Source organism: Syngnathus typhle, linkage group LG12 (assembly GCF_033458585.1).
Source record: "Syngnathus typhle isolate RoL2023-S1 ecotype Sweden linkage group LG12, RoL_Styp_1.0, whole genome shotgun sequence".
Taxonomy (NCBI): domain Eukaryota; kingdom Metazoa; phylum Chordata; class Actinopteri; order Syngnathiformes; family Syngnathidae; genus Syngnathus; species Syngnathus typhle.
Window position 1 is genome coordinate 4077307 of NC_083749.1, and position 22914 is coordinate 4100220.

At 44.7% G+C, this 22914-nt stretch overlaps 1 protein-coding gene across 3 annotated transcripts in view; it reads left to right on the top strand.

Moving 5' to 3' along the window:
* The window catches only part of itga1 (integrin, alpha 1), a 32905-nt gene that overhangs the window by 2800 nt on the left and 7191 nt on the right, over nt 1-22914 (top strand). For 2 of the 3 annotated variants that reach the window (XM_061294276.1, XM_061294277.1), the window contains 11 exons: nt 4971-5023; nt 14012-14132; nt 18872-18981; nt 19731-19819; nt 20107-20221; nt 20283-20410; nt 20624-20772; nt 21071-21221; nt 21472-21646; nt 21710-21783; nt 22496-22643. In XM_061294276.1, coding sequence (XP_061150260.1) covers nt 4978-5023; nt 14012-14132; nt 18872-18981; nt 19731-19819; nt 20107-20221; nt 20283-20410; nt 20624-20772; nt 21071-21221; nt 21472-21646; nt 21710-21783; nt 22496-22643 — 1306 coding nt within the window. In that variant the 5' untranslated portion in view covers nt 4971-4977. Of the gene's footprint in view, nt 1-4970; nt 5024-13408; nt 13528-14011; nt 14133-18871; nt 18982-19730; nt 19820-20106; nt 20222-20282; nt 20411-20623; nt 20773-21070; nt 21222-21471; nt 21647-21709; nt 21784-22495; nt 22644-22914 lie in introns of those variants that run through there. The other variant, XM_061294278.1, reaches the window with a different exon arrangement.

Below are 22914 nucleotides of genomic sequence, written 5' to 3' on the forward strand. Positions count from 1 at the left end.
AAATATCTATTACTGGTATGTTTCTGTTTAGTGAAACTGGAGTAATGTCTGAGGGCGTTTAAGGATTTATTTTCTCAATTTTTTTTATTAAGGGCGAGGACTTTTATTTGCGCAAACACTTTTTTTTTTTAGATACTATTAACCGAAACTGGAGAAATGTCCGTGGGTGTTTATTTACTCAACAGCGGATTAGGCGAGGAGTTTATTTGAACATGTTTTTATAAACACAATCTCAGATTTGATTTGGCCTTTAATTAACATTATTTATTGATTGATTTAATATTACTGCTGTATTATGATTTATGTCACAGTGAGATTGGAATCCTTCCTGTGATGGTGTTGCTTTCAAGAAAAAAAAGGTCATGAAACTTACCGTTGTTATGTTTGGTGGCACATAAACAGTTGATTCCGCCTCGTCACATCGCGGCCATTGTTCGGCTCGTCGAGAGCGTAATCGGGTGACTCGAGGATAAGGGAGCGGTCCGGTGTGAACTCACTTCCTTTATTGCTCATTCACCCCATTTTTTTATGATGGATTGTAAAGTCAGGAACACCTAAGGGAACTGAGAATGAATCGATAACAATTTTTATATTTATGCGGGGGAAAAAAATCGGCGTAATTACACCAGGAACAGATTTGAGTTAAATGCAATATTAAAAATGTATTCGATAGATGCGATTGATGGTTACAAATCAATTTTGAAATCAATGCACCACTGTAAATTGCGACTGCTTTCCGTCATCTTACAAAATGGCACTTGAGAACTGCCAGGGGAGCTGGAAAGCAACAATGCCCGATGATCCATCACATCCGCGATCAAACAAAAGGAGATACGCTCGTCTCTACAGACTACAAACAAATGATTCAGTAGCTCTAAGGAAAGCGACAGGGAGTTGCCTTATTTGTCAGCATCCAGGATGTAACTAAAGTCCTAAGTCAGTGTTGACAGAGTCAAAGGGGTCGCGACCCGACGCTGCCCCGTCATTCAATAAAGTCAAGTGAAGCTAGCCGTCCTGTCAGCCGCTCACAAATAGTAAATTGAGCCCGTTAATTGATGCCCAGATGTTTGAACAGTTGTTGTTAGCGGCCCTCGGGGGGGGGGGGGGGGGGATTAGAGTTCAACTTTGAAGCTGGATGGTCATTTTTTTACCCGCCTGCCTCTAAACTAGAATCTGGAAATCAAGATTGGATTTGAATTTTCGGATCTATTGCTACATGATTCGGTTAGTAACAATGTAGCATTGAAATTTGCCATTGAAATATAAAATTAAAAACCTCAAAAAATGATGATAAAGATTCATTATTTGTACCCAACGAGGGATGGGGGAAAATGTTAAAATAAATTCCAGGAAAAATCAGAAAATACCTACCGTTTTTTTCCGTGTATAGTGCGCAAAATTTTACTAATTTATTGTCCTAAAATCCGGGGTGCGCATTATACATGGGTACAAAAAAAAAAAAAAAAAAAATTTTTTTTTTTTAATTTTTTTTTTTTTTTTTAAGTCCCAATGATCGTCACACACGCAGGGAGGCAATGGGTCCCATTTTTATAGTCTTTGGTATGGTCTTAACTAGGCTGGATGTAATTTTTTTTGTTGGCGTTGATTTCTCCGACTGCCCGTAAACGCACCACCGCGCTTCGTGCGCGCACGGGACAGCAAACGAGCAGGTGATCGAGCAAGCGTCTGATACGAGAGCATTGCGGTCGCATGGAGCGTGTTTGAAGTGAACAGCAGAGAAGAAAGGCAAAGTGTTGTGAAATAAAATGCACAGAACGGATGCGCAAGACACGTCAGCTATATAAAGAGCGAGAGTTTTCTTCCTATTAGTTTCAATTCACAGTTTAATTAGCAGTTTCAATCAGCAAATAACAAAATGCGTATTACAGGTAATATTTTATTTCACAACACTTTGCCTTGTTCCTTTGGTCTCTGCTGTTCATCCTAAAACACAAAGGCGCTCTTTAAGCAATGCGACAGTGAGCGCCCGGCGCGCTGCGGTTGCGCGACCGCACCAAATTAAGCTCCCTGCGCAGTGCGCACTGAGGTCCACTTAAATTTTAGAAAGTACATCAGGACTTTAAAAATATCTTCTAAATTTCAGCGACGGCTCTGTCACAATAATCGACCAGCCCGGTGCAGTTGGGCGGTCGGCGGCGCGCTACGGTTGAGCGTTCTCTCGCGCGCTCTCTCTCTCGCTCTCTCTCGCTCTCGCACCCACGCAAACCGGATATCATACGGAGGCCGCCATTACAGATGCGCAGAACGGATGAGCAAGACACGTCAGCTATATAAAGAGCGAGAGTTCAGTTCTCTACCTAAATCCGTTTTACAGGTAATATTTTATTTCACAACACTTTGCCTTGTTCCTTTCTTCTCTGCTGTTCACTTCAAACACGCTCCATGCGCACGGAGCGCGGTGGTGCGTTTACGGGCAGTCGGAGAAATCAACGCCAACAAAAAAAATTACATCCAGCCTAGTTAAGACTATACCAAAGACTATAAAAATGGGACCCATTGCCTCCCTGCGTGTGTGACGATCATTGGGACTTAAAAAAAAAAAAAAAAAAAAATTAAATTTTTTTTTTTAAAAAATTCATAAAAATTGGGTGCGTATTATACATGGGTACAAGCTTTTTTCCAGCATCAGCATGCCATTTTTAGGGGTGCGTACTATACATGGGGGCGCACTATACACGGAAAAAAACGGTAAGCACCTGGGAGGTCCAAACATATTTCAAGGGGGGGGCTACTGCCCCCATGGCCCTCCCTCTAACTCCGCCAGTGAACCGCTGTTATTTATTGAAAAGCTGCATTTTCTTTTTTTACATCCAGGATGACGCTCAGATCAAATCTGCAGACTCGTCGCATCTGTTTGCACCGCGCTGTTTAATCAATAATACACAAGCGAAGCATCCACGCAAATAAATGAGCGCAGTGGTTTGGAATGAGCGGTGATCAAAAGGAAAGGTTACCAAGGGTGAAGTGCAGCTATGTTCCTTTCCTCGTGCTTATCTTCATCTGCCTAACGTCGGCGTTAAACGCATCGGCGTAGAGGGATCTGCTTTCTTTCACGTCCACTCGACACAGGACTCGCTTGTTCGCCTCCAGTGGCATCATCGCTAAGTCAGGCCACTAACTTGACCATGAGAAAGCGGTATCCGCTTACAATGTTGGTGGTCTTTAAACCAGGCGATGAGTTCTGTCGTATTAACGCTAACACGCTCTTAGGTAGCCGTCAGCTGCTGTCTCCAGCGAATAGAGTTCTTGATGACAATTTTTACGACTATAAAGTCTTTGGGGAATAAAGTGCAAAAAGAAAATCATGAATTGTTTGGTTAAAAAAAAAAGTAAAGCAATTTTTATAATATAATATAATATAATATAATTAATAAATAAAAATAAAATCCAAATCTCATCACGGCCTACCATCAGTTTCTAATACGCCTCTTGTTCATCCTCTTGACCTCACTGTCTTCAGTTTGCATTTGACTTTCCCAACTCATACCATTTTTAGCCCTCCGTGCGATCACCCGCGCCTTATAAAGCGACTTTGCCGTCATTGACGTAAACACGGCAGAAGTATTTTGTGTACATTGCAAATTCCTGCCGCGAAGATAGATGTCCCTCGAGTCGTCGGGCCGCAACCAGCGAGTAAAACAGACTGGATAAAACCAAATCTGCTCTGAAAGGGAGTTTCGTCTTTGTTAGAAAGCAGGAACGCCGGTGCGGCGCTGATTCTGTTTTCTGGATAGTCTAAGAATCTGTTTTGCTTCAATTAGATGAGGACTCATTTTCATGTCCACTCCTGATGCTTCTTCCTGTCTGCAGATGGAGCAGGGTGCATTAGAATAGGAGGAAACGCAACATGATTGTTGTTTTCCACGGGGGGGGGGGGGGGACACCACTCGAGTTGCGTGTAAAGTACATCAGGGGGTAGAAGTGTGGTGAGGAAGTGTGAGATATATCTGCAAGAGCTGAAGACAGGAAAGCCTTGCGTAAGCACACATTGTTGTCATGCAAAATACAAAAGAAAATCTTAATGGAGGAAGGAGTCACATGCATGTATTTTTTATCCTCTGCAAAGAATACAACAAATATCCCTGCAGTTTACAGTAGTTGTAAAACTCTTCTTTTTTTTTTTTTTGTCCATTTTAGGCCAATCCCAAATATTTACTTTACTTTAGCGAACTTCCACTTGATACTTTTACCCAAGCAGCCATTTTGGATCAAATTATCATCTGTAATCTTGAAATGGAAGGTCAAAAAATAATATTTTAAAAGTGCTATGCCCCAACTTTCTTTGGTTACGTCGGCAATTTCGGCGGGTAACTGCGTCTCAGAATTGATAGCCGTGCCTCAAGATAATTGTAATAACACATGGACTGAAAATTGGTGAGCTTTGGAGTTGAAGATGTTTTACAAATTGGAACAAGTGGGCCGTTATTATGGGATCATTGGCACATATGCCATTGTTTAAAAAAAAAGTCTTTGTGCAGGAGAAATTCTGTTTCCATGATTTCCTATGAAGAAAATACTTGGAGGTTCCACTGTGTACATTTAGATGCCAAAAACATACACACACATATGTATGTTATTGTAACGCTATTGAAGCAAATGCACTTAAGGCTCAGCGGTCACTTCAACAGACAGACTATATGGTGTAAATGTTCACTTCCTGGCACAAGCAAAAATTTCCCATGCTCCGACGGCAGAGCAAGCCCCTTGAGTAGGGTCCCGCTCATGAGAGAACATCCCTCCTCCTTCCTCCTCCTCCTCTTCTTCCTCCTCATGCTGCCGCAGTGCTCAGACCTTCACAGCACAAGCAGACACGCTATGGACTAGATCTCATCACACTTTTCAATCTTTTCGGGGAGGACGGGGGCTGTGTGCGTCGGGGTCAATAAGTCAGCCCATGTCAGGAAACTCAGCAGAACAATAGCTAACGGTCCTTTTTTTTTTTTTGACAGCGCCGATATGCCGGGGACTTCAAGTTGCCCTGTCGCGACAGCTGCACTCACTGGTGAGTTCATTATTACGGCACTTAATCAAATAATTGCTACCAGGCATCCTTTTCCAACAGCTCTGAAGTCATTAAACCGCATATTCGTGACGTCTAAAAGTATCCATGTTGTCATCCATAGTGTAACGATATATTTTGTGTCGTCTCATTTAGAGCGCATGATCTGTTATTGTTTCCCATAAAAATATATGAGGAGGGCTCAATCGTTTCATTGAGGTGAAGGTTATTATTAAGAAGAAAATTATATATATAATATAATTATTTATAATATAGTATAATAATGATGATAAAAAGTATACAATCAAGTCACAGCTTTTGTTTCACGTGGATTTAAATAGCTGATTTGTGCCATTTGAATCACTCGTAGACACTTTGCCAGCTCGTTAGCTAGACGTTTAATTAGCACTAGCACTTTTTATTCTGCCAAATATCTGAATCTGAATGAGCCTTGGTTCGACTCTTCTATAAAATGTCCTTAATTAAATTTATTCATTTGAAAAGCAAAATTCTAAAACAAAAAAAGGAACATAACTGTCTTGTAAAAAAAAAAAAAGATAAAATGTAAAGTAAATAGGTAGTTTCAGTCTATTCAAGTGGGTGTCTGCCTTTAAGGGGCGGGGCCTATTGAGTGACATCGAAAGCTGGAGATGGGTTGGCTTGGCAATTCAGTCTGAGCATCTTGGCATTAGTTTCCCGCCGACTCCAGCTGCTTGCGCGTGTTCCCATTTTTGTGTTTGGCTGTTTGTTGGCAACTTGAAACACTTAAGGTTCATTGAGTCAGTTCTTCTACCCACAGTGGAAACACAAGTGCGATCAAGATTCACAGATCCAAACCCAAACATGACGAGTTGATCCGGACAATTTGTATCAAACGTGGTTACGCAGTGCACATAACAGTGCAGTGTTTACACTCGACTGGAAAAAAAAAAAGAAAAAAAAAACTTTGCCGTTGCTGTGAGAACGCTACTGTGACGTCACGATTTCTGACTCACTCGTAAAATTAGCAATGTTTTGAGGATCGGGGTTGGAATCTCAACTTTCTACGAGGAGTTTTCATGTTCTCGCTTTTGCTTGCGTGGAATCCTTTTGGCTGCTCTGGCTAATTGCCACCTTCCAAAAACTTAGGCTCTTGAAAGACTCTTAAATCATCCATTGGTAGGAGTGTGAATGCTTATTTTTATACGTACAGGGGAGTGGCTGAGATTGTCTATAAAATGGTTTAATTCATTCCTCTGACATCATTCTTCTTTGATCAAATCATTGGCCAGATTTCAACCCTATAGAGCATGTTTCTCGTTTAGTGTGCAGAAAGTCCATCAGATCCTGCTAGATTTCTTTTTTGGGGGGAGGGAGTAACACTTAAAAACTCTATTTTTCCTGTATATTGGTGTGTAATTCCACTTTCGACCACTAGATGGGAGTGCACTTGCCAGGTTTGAGATGGTGTCAATTTGAAAGAAGAACGACTTATTTCAGAACAAAACCAGAAGATGGAAAGTCATCACAGGAAGGGCATTGGCTGACATTCGAAGCCCGAACTTGGAGACAAGCATGCTAACCACTACGCCACCGCGTTGTCCCACTCAAGCCTCTTTTCCAGTTAAATGAGAACCATAACAAGATGCATTTTTCATTCATGTGTGTCCATGTGGGTCAAGCTTAATGAAGTATGTTGGATGTCAACCTACACTATGAGGACGATGACATCACTTCAATGTCGAATTGCTTCACTTGTGCACATGACACCAACTTGTGATGCTAATTGTGATGGCGCGGTAAAAAAAAAAAAAAAAGGCTGTTCTGTGCAGAAGCTTATGCGGCAAAACATTTCTTCCCCCCAGTTCCCCCCCCTCCCTCGTAATTCCTCCAATCTGTGACCTCGGTGCCGTCTGTGCACCTTCACGCTGATTGCTCTCGTATGACTGGTTGTGCTTAATGCCGTTGGCGTGCTCCGCTGTGACCTCACCTGCGTAAGAAGCAACAAGCTATCCCATGCTGCGCTACACCGGAGCGCCGCTCCACCCCCGCCCCGGGTTCCCCGCCTTCGAAGTTATTGTAGTGGCAAGCATTTAATCTCTGCAAATTCCTAACGGAGATGGAGGGGGTTACAGGTGGTTTCAGTTTGGCTGGGAATAAAGGGAAGGGGGCATCTGGCTTCAATCAGCTCGTGCTAGAGCAGAGTCGCAAAGCAAAAACTTGTAACATGCTTGCAACCACAATAGAGCCAATGATGCTTTTTATTAATTCATTGAATCTCAAATCACCGCAATGTGTTATTTTCAAATCGGAAACGATGCAATCAAGTTGGTTCATGGAGGCCGTCAGTGGCGGAGTTATGTGGTGGCCAGGGGGTAGTGACCCCCACCTCCAAAATTTCGATACATGCATCTTTCTTGCTATTTTCACATAGATAAAGTACCCCTAGATTATTATTACAATTATTCTGAGTGCAAAATATAACACCAGAGCTAAGCTAGCAACATGGCTAAGAAGTCCTTGTTTATCCTACAATCCACAGTCTTGGTTTCATTAAATAGAATTCACACATGTCCAGAACCTTCCTCAATACATTCATAATTCAAGCAGGAACCAATCTAAATTAAAAGCAATTTTTAGAATTATGAATTATTATGACATCATCGCTAGCCAGTAAGACTAACCGCTATTCTCAAGCACAACCAGTTTTTTGTAATCAGTTCAAAATCATGAAAACGGTGTCTCGACACCTCTCGCTCGAATTGTTTCTACCTCGACAACAAGCAGGTGTGACTTTTCACAGGATGCTTGCAAACCATCTCACCTCACCAAGCCGTTTCTGGATTGCACAAACACTTTTAATCATTCATTACCACACTCGTCGTTGCTCTTTTAAACTATCGATGTTTAGTCACGTGACACCAAGCCGGCGCTTCACATCATCGGCTGATAGTTAGTCAATATTACAACCCGGTTAATGGCCGCCATTACTAGCTGGAAGCGCGCAAAAGTGACTTTGTAGTGTCTCGGCAGGCAGTTTAGTGGTCATTTCTAGAGGTTTTGTAGCCGCTCTAAATGTCTATCGAAATATTTACACGATACGTCACTATTATTTAAAATATATCTATATTTGTGCGCCATTGCTTATTATTGTTTTAAAAAATGAACGCAACACCATTTGGCAACATATAGAGCTGACATTATACAATAGGCGGGCCTTGATCGCAACCCTCCGATGTGAGGGAACTGAAACTAGATGTTTGTGGTTTCACTTCAACTGCAACTGCAACAAATCATCAGACACTTGTCGGAAAAATGCTCCGATTCGCTTGAAAAACTCTTACACCACAGTAGATTAATGGTAAGATTACTAAATAAAAATATTTTCAACATTTAAAAGAGTGCAATCAAACATATTAGAATGAATGATAATGTGGCTTATAATATAAAAATGATAAATATGGTAATAATCAATACATTCAGGTTGGTTCACGAGAACCAATCGATGACTCCTGACTGACAGCTTGCCGCCATTGATCCCTGTTATTATCCCCGTGAAGTGTTTGCTTGAAGAACCTAATCTTCATCTAAGTGGCCTCTGAGCCCAAAAGCAAACACGGACTCTCGCTAGACCTTCACCGCTAATCCGTTCAACAACAACGCACGAGCGTCGGCGCGCTTACTTGGCTCAGGAAAGCGATACCCCCTCAAAGTAAGCTTCAGACAAGCAAAACATCCATGAAGGTGCGACGTCACGTTCTGCGAGCTTCCAAAGGGTTTAACCTTCACTGGAAGGTCACCCCACACACAGGCAGGATCATGCTGAGGTTCCAATCTGGACCTTTTATGTCGGACACTCTGGAGTTAACTGATGGTTGAGGGGCTCGTAAAGCACGGCGCGATGGGAGGTCATTAAATCTTTACACTTGGTTCCGGTGTTAATGTTAGGGCCGCGCCCTTTTCTCTCTTTTAATTTAGTGTCTGAAAAATGTGGCAAAACGTCAAGAACTGAGGCAGACAGGGCGGAGCACACACGCGTGTGGAAATGTTAGAGTCGGACGATTTGGGTCGCCGCTAGTTGCTGTTCAATATTCCGTCGTAAGATCACAATCGGGTTTTTTTTTTTCGCTAAGTGCTGCTATTTTGGTTAGCAATAGATTGCTGGTGAGCTTGCTGTCATGCCGGAATACAAATGTTGGTCGAATAAAAAGTCTCCATCTCCAGCGTAAGAGATGAGGTAGGAGTCAGGTAGAGACTTAATCTGCTCTGCTGCTGTTTTGGTTAGCAATTAAGTTTGACATTTGATGCCTACCCGCTATTTAGGAGTGTTTGCTGAAAAACAATATTTGAAGCACTACCTGAGCTCTTTCATCCATGTGCCAGGTCTGTCCAACCTTCTAGCCACCCCCCCCACACTCCCTCCATTTCTCCCAGGCCAACAGCAGGCCAGAGCCATCCATCAAAGTTGTATCATGGCGGGGGCCGCGTCTGCCCGGGGGGGGGACGTGTTCGCATTAACCTTCCTGACAGGAGGAGAGAAACAAAAAAGCTGTATGGGAAAAAGGAGAGTAGGTTAGTGAGGTTGTTAAGTACCTCACTAGCTACTTTTTTTTTGTCATGATGGCGTCACGTCATCATTCGTTTGGACAATACAACTTTATTTATATGATGCATTTTACAACAGCGTATATCAATCATAATTTTCCAATATTATTTTTTTCTTATTGTTATTGATGTCGACTCATTTGTTTTTTTGTCACTATTATTTTACTAATTAGAGAGAAGCCCATCTGTTTTCACTTCAGTCCATTTCCCAACAAAAAGGCTGAAATGAAACTTTATTGACTAAAATCAGGATCCTTTGGTGACTTTTTAATGATAGTAGCGCACTCCTAATGTTGGCTGAACGCCTGCTATTTGCAACGAGACCTCATTATTGCGTCTGTCGTATGTTGTCATGACGCAGCTTCGATGACGTGAGCTTCCAAACAAACTTGCGCTGATGTAAGAAGTGCGAGTTTAGCCACTCCGCTTGCTGCGAGTCTTCGTGCGTCTTGCTTATTGATTCTGGCAGGAAGGTCAACGTGTGACCTTTTGGGTGTGTACATCTCTGTGTATTTTTAGTTACATACACAAACAAAGTTTAACTCCGCCCCCCCCCACCTCAGCTCAATGATTGCAACTCCTCTGTGTACGTTCAAACTGTCGACATCAGCATATTTAGCAGCGATTGTTATAAAAGGGTGATTTCTCCGGGGGATACAAAAGTTATAGGGGTGGGCTTGGATGGTGATGATGTCATGCGTGGGTTTTGTAGAGGGTCGCATGTTTTGTCCTCCAGTCGAAGGAATACATCTGGAAGTTGCACACAGTGGAATGTGACACTCGATGAACGAGGGATGAGAAGAATTGGACAGAGATAAATGGGATGGGGTGGCAGGGAGATGGATGATAGTCCTCGGGGGGGGGGGGGGTCCCATGATGGAAGGTGAAAAATCTGCATCGAGTGTTATATCCATTACTGTGTTAATGTGGCGTTAATATGAAAGGCTTTTGGGCCGCTTTTACGATCGCTCTTAAAAGTGTCGACTTTTCGCTTTATTCGAATGTCAACATTGCCCGACGTGTGTCTTCTCATCCCGACAATGGGAAAACTCGTGTTTTCCACAATTTCCCTTCCCTTATCAAATCAACCGGACGGGAATGCGTCCATCTAAACAAGCCACATTGCGGCCCGGCCGCACGCCGACATCGACAAATACGAACACCGTACGAAGTTCAGCGGAAAGCGTGGAATGTGATACTTTCAAATACAAAGAGAGAAATGAAGGAATAAAGGAAGGGCAGTGCAGGCTCGAAGGGGATAAAATAAGATTAGGATAAAAGAAGAGAAGGAAATCTGAAAATATTTGGGGCTCATACAGTCCATCTTGGCCGTGCCAGGAAAGTGAAGTAGCCTACATGTATTACGATATTTGATGCAAGATGTTGGAAAAAATGTGAAAAATATTTTTTCCCTTGTGGAATCATAATTTTAGCATTTCTTTTTCTAAAATACAAATATGTCTTACGTAAAATTTTCAAATATCTATAGCAGGGGTCCCCAAACTTTTTCCTGTGAGGGCCACATAACCTTTCCCTTCTCTGATGGCGGGCCGGTGTCAGTTTGTAACAGAAAAAGTGTGACGATCGTAGGGGAGCTTAAAAAATTTATTGTTTTCCAGAAAGCCACACATAACCAAATAACGGTTATTTAATAACCCTTTCCAGGTTCTATACAGAAAAAAAGTCAGGAAACAAATAATAACACTATTAATGAAATAAATAATAACTAAATAACCCTCTCTGAGTTCTTCACAGAAAAAACTGGAAATAAATAATAACTAAATAACTCTCTCTGGATTCTTCATAGAAAAAAAACCATGGAACATTAACTTTCTGTTGTGCCATGCACAATCTTAACAGATAAAAGTTCAGCTCAGTTGTCAGAGCAGAACCTCTCTGACACATATGAGCAGTCTCTTAAAGTTCTTGTGTTCCTCCCTTATAATCATTTTGTAGGTTCCAGTAGGCTTGTAGACACCGCTGTCTTTTTTGTTAAAGTTTGATAGTGCGTCATAGTCTGGAGTAAAATTTGTTGTGGCAATTCTTAGGCGAGATTCGAGGTGTTGGTCCGTTTACCTCGATCTTTGACGGGTAGATGTTGACGTTCATGTGGCTGAACGTCACGTCGCGTACGTCGAGCCAAATTGGCCACTCTTTTTTAACATTCGGCACTCACTTCTTTTCTTCGGGCCACTCATTTTAATGGAAGGATTCCAGGGGAAGGTTTGTGGGTGGCTTTAGCGCAAAACTGCATCTGAAAGCTCAGTGCGCAAATTACAAGAATGCTGTCGTCACAGCCCACGCTCTAAATTCGGGACTGATACAAATAGAGCGCGAGTGCGCCATGTCCGTACACGCACTTGTGAGTGTGCACCGAGCTTTCTGACACGGCTTCCGGTAGTAAATGCGCAGGCGAGCGCTTCCCCATCTACTGGGCAAACGCAGTCATTGCAGGCAAAATGAGCAAAAAAAAAAAAGTTTAATACAATTTGTTCAGGGTTGGCGGGCCGGATTAAACGGTCCCGTGGGCCGTATCCGGCCCGCGGGCCGTAGTTTGGTGACCCCTGATCTATAGCTTAAAAGGTTATAACAGTAGATGCTAATGCTTAGCATGTGAATGGCATTTTCCATTATGTGTTAGCATTAAGCTTAAGGTTGTTTTTATTTTAATTACTCAACTTGTAGTTCTCTCTTTTTGATGTTTGCAATCAACATCAACTGGGAGTGATTTTGAAAGATGGTTCATTATCTGCCAAACTGCATCGTATTGTTAATAAGATAAGGTAGATGTCACTCTCGTCTACGTCTCAGGAATTCTATCCTCGAAAAAGTAATCAACGTCCACGCAGCCGAGTCATCGTGAGGGGGCAGCATTTTTACGGCATGTTCTTGCGAGCTGACACGGTGCCAGCGTCAATCAAGTCCACATGGACATTTGACTGAAAACAGACTTCCAGTCTTCTGGCTTTTGTTTGGGAACCTTTTAGATTCAACATTTTCTGGTGCGAGAGACTTTTCCGTGTTTCTGAAGGCTCACAAAAACTGCCGCTGCCATGTTTGGGTGTGTGACAAGCATTGCGAGTTGTGTTCTTGTTAATGTAATTGGACTGGCTGGATTTGACGCATCAGCCCAGCAGGCTCTCGGTCTGCTTTCAGACACTAAGCCAAAAAATACCACCGAATTACAGCAACGTAGTTTTTCTTTTTAATAGGCTAGTTTTGCGGTCCCAAAGCCGCTCATTAGATCGGCATTATCTTGTTAGCCTGATTAGCATCCCGGCCTTCTTATTAGACCAGAATAGAATGTTGACATATTGATTTACTGCAGCGAGCGTCGGTTCTTCACGTTAATGTCAACATATGGTGTTTCCGAACGCTAACAAAATAATGCTAAATGAATAAATAAACGATTGATCAATCAACTGACTAATTTACCGTCGCCCGCATTTTTGCACACTCACATTATGCGAATTTAATTGTCACTAGAAGTCCATGTCTAAAAATTCCTTATCCCTCCGCTTAGCTTGCCAACCGTACTAGACGGACTTGAATAGCAAATGCCCTAGAGGGCAATTCCATTAGGCCATTTCCATCTATAAAGCGGGCCACCACGCTTATTAGTTTTCCAGCGCAGACACACTCGCCAGACTCACAAAAATAGACACAGCGAGGAGACACCGAGTACAGCCGAGTGGGATGTGTCGTAATGACGGGGATATATAAAAAGCCACTTATTGTGTGGTACAACTTTGAACCGCTCTTGAGCTCAACATTTGATAAGAGTGCAGATTGGCTCGGAGCCATCTTGACTCAGCAAAGTGCACCTGTCAATTTGAAGGAATGTATAATCAGGTTAAGAGGAAGAGGAAATGGAGCTCGTCTGGAACAGAGGAAGCAGAGAAGGGACCTAGCGGCGAACTAATGTATCTTTTCTTATCAGGCAACCAGTTTCAGAGTTACACTAGATGAATTCTTTTTTTCCACAGCAGCTACGTACAATAAATGGCTCCTTTGTGGTTCGCTCGCTATGATTTATACCATTTCATACGCCGCCTCTGAGATAGCATTCGGCGGAGAGAAGAAGTCTTTGTCCCGAGGGTCAGACAAGTTTGGGGGCAAAGTGTTTGGCGGTGATGCTTGACATTCCTTACGTGTCCTCCGAAAATGACACGACGTCAATGTGTGCGCGTGGTTCACTCGGTTCATGGAGAATATTAGGAGCTACTGTATTTACAATCGGCTTTGCGGTAGCTCGTCACGCCCACATTTTAGGACGACGTGTTTATTTTCAGTGTATTTAAATTGAAACTACAGTTTCCTATTTCAAGATTTGTTTATGCATTTCATCAGGCAGGTTATTTAGCATGTGCCTGTCTAAATCTTTTCTTTTTTTTTTTCTCTCCACAGTGCTTCTAGTGTGTGTGTCGTCTTTCAACGTGGACCAGAAGAATAGTTTGTCCTTCAATGGCCCGCTGGAAGACATGTTTGGATACACCGTCCAGCAGTTTGAAAACAGTGAGGGCAAATGGTGAGACTGAATTGAATCAAATCATTTGCCTAGCAACAAGTTACATCACAAGGACGATTGAATATATTTTTTTTAGGTACGTATTCTGCTCAAAGCGAGTGGAAATAGAGTTGGGTAAACAGCTCCCGCCTTATCGGAGGCATGTGAGTCGAGTTGAAGTAATTCACTCTTCTCTAATCCGGCCTATAACGTCTGCACCCGCCTTACCCAGATAACACTTATTTTACGTAATCGGTCCGAAAGCGATGGTGGGAGTGTAGACGAGATGGGAAACATCTGGGAAAGACACGTAGGGGCGTGTTGATAACGTTTGAAAGGAGGTGATGCAGCAGGTTGCCATGACTCACAATTTTTTTTTTTTTCAATAAAATTCATACTTTATTCACAACTCGAGGAAGGTCTGGAATTTAATCCTTTGCGATAAGCGATGTATATTTATTTTGCATTGCGCTAATTTTGCCGATAATTTTGGTGCTGATTTTGAGGCGTGTCTGACTTCATAACACCAAGTCGGGTTGTTGTGATGCGTCTAGTGTGTTGGTGGAGTGCCCAGTGCATGTCACTTCTCACTGTCAACCCTCACCGCTGGCTAGCAGTATGCGAACGGGAGAGCCGAGTGCGTAAGTCTCTCCCTGCCAGTACACAGCCTCTCTAACAGCAAGCCCTATGTAGTGCCTCCACGCGGCGACACATGGTAACTGGGTACAACACGGACCCAGGCTAAACTACAAGGGACTCGGAGGAGGTTTGGCCCCTAGACGTGCGGCACGCAGGCCCACCGGTGTGTGGACACGCCCTGGTGCCCACGAACCAGCCCCCAACTATGGGTTAAATAGTACCACTGCCCAGTGGGTTCCTCGGGAGAGGAATGGGCTAAGGGAGTCAACCCCTACAAAAAATCAATTTCCCCTTGGGTTGGTGTCAGGAAGGGCATCCGGCTGTAAAAAGTTTTTGCTCCAAAAATTCTCAGTATGGCTAGACAAACACAGGAGAGGCGGGGTACAGCCTTAAGTACTCCGTGGGCATTTTCATCAGCCTACGACAAAAAGAATGATGGAAAAGGAGGCCAAACCGCAGGTAGATTATATGACGGCCCTCAGCCCGATGGACTGCGGGGAGGCCTGAACCGGAAGAGAGAGGGGCAGGAGGCACGTGTTAGGGTGGCTACATGGAACATCGGCAGCATGTCACACCGATCGGGGGAGGTGGCTGATGCTCTACACAGGAGAAGGGTGGATGTCTGCTGTGTCCAGGAGTCGAGATGGAAGGGTGGTAGTGCAAGGATGCTGGGTGCAATCGGCAGAAGGTACAAGTTCTTCTGGCAAGGCTGCAACGAAGGGACTGGTGGTGTTGGTGTACTTATTGCTGAAAAGTGGATAGATCAAGTGCTAACTGTTAGCAGGGTAAATGAGCGGATCATCGTTGTGAAGTTGATCGTTGGGAAGCGTCTGACAAACATAATTTCAATCTATGCCCCTCAAGTTGGCAGAAGTCAGGACGAGAAGGATGCGTTCTGGGACAAGGCCATCATGGTGCTGTCAGGGATCCCCCAGAATGAGGTTATAATTCTGGGAGGTGATCTGAATGGACACGTGGGGAGGGAGTCAGATGGCTTTGAGGGGGTACATGGGGGACAGGGGTACGGCATGCGGAACGCAGAGGGAGAGAGGATCCTGGAGTTCGGCGACGCACTGGAGCTGGTGCTGTGCAATACGTTTTTCAAGAAGGACGAAGCCAAATTAGTAACATACAGTTCAGGTGGCTGCAAGAGCACAATAGATTACATCATGGTCAGAAAGGAGGACCGCGTCCTGGTTAGGGATGTCAAGGCAATCCCCGGAGAAGAGTGTGTATCTCAGCATCGCCTAGTCATCGGAGACCTAACTCTGTGGATCAAGTATGTGGGGGCTAAGAAGTATCCTCCCAAGTTGAAGGTGTGGAAGCTTCATAGCGGAGGGAATAAAAACGAGTTTAGGGAGAAGATTGAGTATATAGCAGAAGAAGTGGAGGAGATGATGGAGTCGGGTGGTGTGGATGGCAAGTGGCGGGCAATAAAGAAGGCTCTGCTTCAAGCCACAGAGGAGGTGTGCGGATGGTCAAAGGGTAAAGCAAGACAAAGAGAGACATGGTGGTGGAATGACAGCGTCGAAAGAGCGGTGAATGAGAAGAGGAGGTGCCATAAAGTATGGAAGAAATCTAAAAGGGAGGCAGACCGAGTGCAGTATGTAGAGGCAAGGAGGGCATCACGGACAGCGGTGTGGGAGGCTCAAGAGACCAAGAGGAAAGAATTTGCAAGTGAATTGGAGAGTGAGAGAGGACAAAAGAGCTTCTTCAAGATAGCGAAGCAAATGGTTAAGGAGAGGCGTGATGTGACCGGTGCAAACTGTGTGAAGGACGAGGATGGCAACATCGTGACAGACAACAGAGAAGTGAAGGAAGTATGGCGGAGGTACATGGAGAAGCTGCTGAATGTGGAGAATGACTGGGATGGTGAGACAGGATGCGACGAAGTGGAGGGTGAATGTGACCCGATCACACGGACAGAAGTGGGAAAAGCCATGAAGGCCATGAAGGATGGAAAGGCAGCTGGACCATCTGGAGTGGTGGCAGAGATGCTAAAGGCAGCAGGAGACGTCGGTGTGCAGTGGATGACCGACCTGTGTAACAGTGTCATCGCTGAGGGGCACGTTCCGGAGGAATGGACAAGAAGCGTCCTGGTGCCTCTATTCAAAGGGAAGGGGGACCCACTCGCATGCGGGTCATACAGGGCTATAAAGCTGCTGGAGCATGGAATGAAGTTATTAGAGAGGGTGTTGGAAAGGAGGGTGAGGACACGGGTAAAGGTGGACGAGATGCAGTATGGCTTCATGCCTGGTAAAGGTACAACAGATGCAATTTTTGTCATCCGACAGATGCAAGAGAAACATCAGGCGAAGAGGAAGAGGTTGTACTTTGCTTTTGTCGACCTGGAAAAAGCGTTCGACAGGGTGCCAAGGGAGGTGGTGAGGTGGGCCCTAAGGAAGTCGGGTGTGGAAGAGGGACTGGTAAAGGCTGTGATGGCTCTCTATTGCAGAGCCTGCACAACTGTTAGAACAGGAGTTGGCGACAGTAATGGGTTTGAAGTAAGGGTAGGGGTGCACCAGGGATCAGTGCTCAGCCCATTACTGTTTGCTATCGTGATGGATGTGGTATCGAGGGAAGTGAGGGGTGGACTACCATGGGAGCTGCTCTACGCGGATGACCTGGTATTGATGGCTCACAGCCGAGAAGACCTAGCTAGCAAGCTAGCGGCTTGGAAGACATGCCTGGAAGTGAAAGGAATGAAGGTGAATGCGGCAAAATCAAAGGTCATGGTCGGTGGTGCTGGCCTGGGAGTGATATCGCAGTCAGGAGCATGGCCATGTGGAGTTTGCGGGAAGGGAGTGCAAGCTAACTCTATCCGGTGCAAGGGTTGCCAGAGATGGGTACATCGAAGATGCAGTGGAGTAAAAGGCAGCCTACTAGCTGCAAGTGAGACCTTCCATTGCAAGCGGTGTAGGGGAGAAGTCGCCCAAGCAAACCCAGCTGAGCGAGAGGGGCTCGTGGTAGATGGGGAGATGTACGAGGTGGTGGGCAGCTTCTGCTATCTTGGAGACATGATTAACACTGATGGGGGGGTGGACCTAGCAGTGACCACAAGGGTGAGAAGCGGGTGGAAGAAATTCAGGGAACTCATGCCCTTTTTAACATCTAAGGCCCCATCCCTGAAGATGAGAGGCCAAGTGTACTCAGCCTGTGTTAGAGGTAGTATGACGTACGGAAGTGAGGCATGGGCCCTGAAAACAGAACACGAAGACAAACTAAACAGAGCAGAAATGAGAATGATCAGATGGATGTGTGGTGTTTCAATGAGGGAAGAAAAGAGCAGTGCAGAGCTGAGACAGAAGATGGGAGTGGAGGCCATAGTGGATGTGGTGAGGAGAGGCAGACTGCGATGGTACGGACATGTAGTGAGGAAGGACGAGAACGACTGGGTGAAGAAAGTTATGTCGTATAACGTAGAGGGAACAAGACCCAGTGGCCGACCTAAAAAGACCTGGCAGGTGACCGTGGCAGCCGACATGGAGGCACTCGGCATCAACCACGAGATGGCCATGGACCGTTCCCGGTGGAAGAAGGCCATATCGAGAACCCAGTCCAACCCAGCAGCGCCTGGAAAGCGGACTTTAAACCGATGATGATGATGATGATGAATAAAATTCATACTTTATTCACAACTCGAGGAAGGTCTGGAATTTAATCCTTTGCGATAAGCGATGTATATTTATTTTGCATTGCGCTAATTTTGCCGATAATTTTGGTGCTGATTTTGAGGCTAATTTTGACGCTAACATGTCAAACCTGCAAATATCTTCACCTTCGAACTTGTGTGTGTGTTTTTCCTGACAGTGTTTTCGGACTCTCAGGCCTCATTAGAGTACAGGAATGTTAATAAGCGGCGCTGTTTAGACCAAGAGCAACTCCTTTTAGCATCAGTTTACACAGCCAATCACGTGGCCCAGCTCACCCATGCATGGAGTCATGTGTCCGTTACTGTCATAATCTTTAACGACGCCATGAAATTTATATAACGAGACCTAAATAGTAAACCAAATTATCGTGGCGCTTACAGAGGTGAGTGATTGCGCTCATTATCACAGCTATGAAACACTTGGTTGGCAACATCAGAACCAATAAATGTTTATTTTTTCCCAATTAAGGGTTCTGATTGGATCGCCGCTGTCGGGCCAGCCGGCAAAACGAACTGGCGACGTCTACAAGTGTCCCGTGGGAAAGGGGGACAGCACTTGTGTTAAACTCGAGCTGCCAGGTAAGGAAGACCCATATATTATGTGTGTGTGTTTGTTTTTGTGTGTAGTGTATACAAGTGTCTCTGGCTGATGGGAAGCGAGGCCCATCAGAGTAAACAAATCCCGACTTAATGGGCACTCCATGTGTAATTACAGCTTCATTAAATAGATAAACATTAAATAGCTCTTGGCCGGCAGTCATGTGAGGCCTGTTGGGGTTTATTCACGTCAGCAGTGGGCAACCTTTCCGCGTTATTTTTTTTAATATGTCATTTGTTGGGGAAATTAATTCGTATAACAAAATATACTTTCGAAGTAATTAACTCATTCAGTGCCTCTAATGGATATAAATGTCAAAGATGCATTTTTAACTGGGCTGGCAGTGCATGAGATAAATGCAAGTATATTTTTAGATCTTTTTTTAAATACAGATTTGTAAACAAACAAATAAATAATGGAGTATGAATGGGAAAAAAAAAACTAATGGATTGCAAAAAGAAAATGACTCAGTGATTTAACAAAAATGATTTTTATTTAGAAATTGAAAATGAATTGAAAAAAAGACTTTCACTTTTGGGCCATCTGCTGCACCTGGTGGGGCACAATAAGACTTTGTAAAATTATATCATTTACCACGACTTGGCCACGGTGTGTAATGGACACCGAGCATCTCTCTCTGTTCCTCTGGGAAAAATTGAAATAGAAGAATTTGTTCAGCTGCTCTTCCTGTGTGTGTGCTCTCTTGTTTATCCCTCGGTGTTTCTTACAGAAAACACCACCGTTCCAAATTTACACGAAGTCAAGGAGAACATGACCATGGGAACCACGCTCGTGACCAATCCCAGCGGGGGATTCTTGGTAAGCTGCCCAACACCGTACCATACGTACGCGACAATTCCATATCATAAATTAAAAACGCCGCCTTCACCGGACCTTTGCACTCAACTGTGGGAACTTGAGTCCTCGACGCTCCCTGTTTTGCCCGCCTTGTTCTGGGAATGTGACAGGATGCTGTGAATCAACCGTGGAACTGCAATAACTGCATTTTTTTTTAATATGAACTCTCAAACTCTATTGTTTTATCACATCGTCGGTTCTCAAAATAGTTCAGAAGATTTTCATTCCGTTCATTTTGTGTGTGTTAGGCGTGTGGTCCTCAGTACGGCTACATGTGCGGTCAGCAGCAGTACATCTCGGGAGTTTGCGCCAACGTCAGCTCGTCCTTCCAAGTTCTCAACTCGGTGGCGCCGGGCGTTCAAGGTATGTTAGCCCACCAATGCTATCCCAAGACCCCAGCATTTATTCTCAAGTCTTCTTCCAGAATGTTCTAAAGAGCTGGACATCGTGATCGTCCTGGATGGCTCCAACAGCATCTACCCTTGGACCAGCATCATCGAATTCCTGGTCCACTTCATCGAGAACATTCAGATCGGTCCCAAACTCTCGCAAGTCAGTTTTCCCGACTATTGCTGCTCCGTTTTCTTTCTCCACACTGAGCGGTTATTTTTATTACACTTGCATTGATCTGGTTGGGAGCTTGTGGACTTTTCCAGAGAGGGAAACTCTGGAAAGTCATTTGGAAAGTCACCACCACATCCTCGGCAGGCTGCAGAGAATGACGTCGAAGAAGCAGAATAAGAACATTTCTTGGGTGTTTTCCAGGTGGGCATCGTGTCGTACGGCGAGACGGTCACCCACCGCGTCAACCTGAGCCAGTTCGACAACACCGACGCCTTGCTGGATTTCGTACGCGAGCTCCCGCAACAGACCGGATTCAAAACAATGACCTTCCTGGGCATCGACACTGCCAGGTACCACGCCAGCGAGCTTTCTCTTAGCTCATAGCGGTCGCCCGTGAGTCACCAGACACTAATCATAATTTCCGGGGACTTGGCAATGACATCTAAATGCTGACAGCAGCACACCCACAGTTTGGCCTAATGACGCAAAACTGATGTGGAGATTTAAAACAGTTGTGTTTTAGCGGAGTTTATGTTGTGATCTTCTTTTGCTTGCAAAATAATCATTTCCAGGCCTCGGCGATGACAATCAAATGCTCTAATGACGCCAAAATGGTGTGAAATCGTCACTTTTTTCCCGTCTTTGTAGGAGGGAAGCGTTCATGCCTGAGAGAGGGGCGCGGCCCGACGTCAAGAAAGTCATGGTGATCGTGACCGACGGAGAGTCGCACGACTTCCACAACCTCAAACCGGTCATCAATGATTGCGAGGAAGATGGCATCGAGAGGTTTGGAATTGCTGTAGGTGGAAATGGACTTTTTTGTTGTTTCCTTGCGAGGTCAGCGGCGGTCCGGCTAGCAGAAATACGGCCAGGAAAATATTCTCTGTTAGCTAAATTGGACCATTTTTCCTGGAAGGGAAAAAAAGACTAAGTAACTTCCCCAACAAACTGAAAAATACAGTTAGCTTAAATGTTTAGCTTAACTCAGTTTAAATGGATCTTCGACGTCTATGGCAGTGAATGACTTAATTTAAATGTTCTGTCTCCAGGTTCTGGGCGACTACAACCGACAAAACAAGAGTGCCGAGGAGGTACAGAAGTTCATCGGGGAGATTGCGTCCATTTCCAGCCTGCCCCTACGTGACCACTTCTTTAACGTGTCGGACGAGGTGGCGCTGTTGACCATCGTGGACACGCTGGGCAGCAAAATTTTGGCCCTGGAAGGTAATCGAGGACACACCATTGGATGTTAAAGTACATTTCTTGACATTATTTTTTGACTTTCAGCTACGACCGGGAATTTCACCTCGTCCTTTGACATGGAAATGTCGCAAGCCGGGTTTAGCGCTCACGCTTCCAAAGTAAGTCCATAACCGAGGAATTTACAAAGTCTGTAAGCGTTTGCAGAAAATGAGGAAAGTGCTCCAAAGTGACACGGGCCGCTTTCGCACTTTCAGTTTGAACTTGATAACGGGAAGTAAATTCTCGTGGGTTCCTCTGCTCGAATGGGTGTTAAGTTTTATCTGATGACCGAAGCGGCGAACTCAGGCCCTCGTGTTATCTCTGGTGCATCGTCCACCCTTCGGGGATTCTCCTTTCCGATCGACGCTTCCAGAAACAAGAGCCTCTGTGTCTTCCCGTCGACTCCACGCACGGAAGGCAACGACGTTTTGCCGTTCACGTGCCTTTGCCGTTTCCAACCGGTGTCTCTTGGCCGCCTCTTGACCCTCGACTTTATCGGCTCCCCGATCACGTGTCGAACGCTTCCCCGCCCTCTTTGCGTGACTCGTCTCGGCGATGGCAAACAAACTGATTTGTTCTTCCAGCTTCTGCGTGAGGCCCCGACTTTTAACAGTCACGGGTAGCAGGAGCATCCTGACGTATTTAATTATCGCTGTTTTCCCAGCCCTTCCTGCAAGACAAACATCTTTCCTGTGTACAAAAACATGCGGGTTATATTTGGGTCTACCGTTCACTGCTTTGTTGGAAAGTTATTAAGAATCAGGCGCTACATTGTAAAAAAAAAAAAAAATCTTTCACCCTTAAAATATGCTTGACAATGTTCATCCATAGGAAGGCTTGCTACTGGGAGCGGTGGGAGCGTACGACTGGAACGGCACGGTGATCACGCAAACCGACAAAGGAGCCATTTATCCGGAGAAGAACAACTTCTTTGACCCAGAAAAGGAAGCCGGTTATGAAAGACTGGCAGGCTACCTTGGTGAGTCCAGTAAGATATTTAAGGATTTACTGTAAATTTCTGTTTAGCTTCTACTTGACGTCTTACGGCTGGAGGAGACGCAGTTTGATCTACTCGGGCCGCCGATGCTTGACTCCGTGTCCCATGAATTATATACGCTGCTTCGCTTGCTCGTCTCCATGCCTTTTATGGCTCGTAACAGCAAGCCCGGCATCTTACTATCGATTTATTTCATCAAGCTGTCGTTATGAAGAGCGCACTCCACTCATTCTGCGTTCCGGGTCGGCGCAGT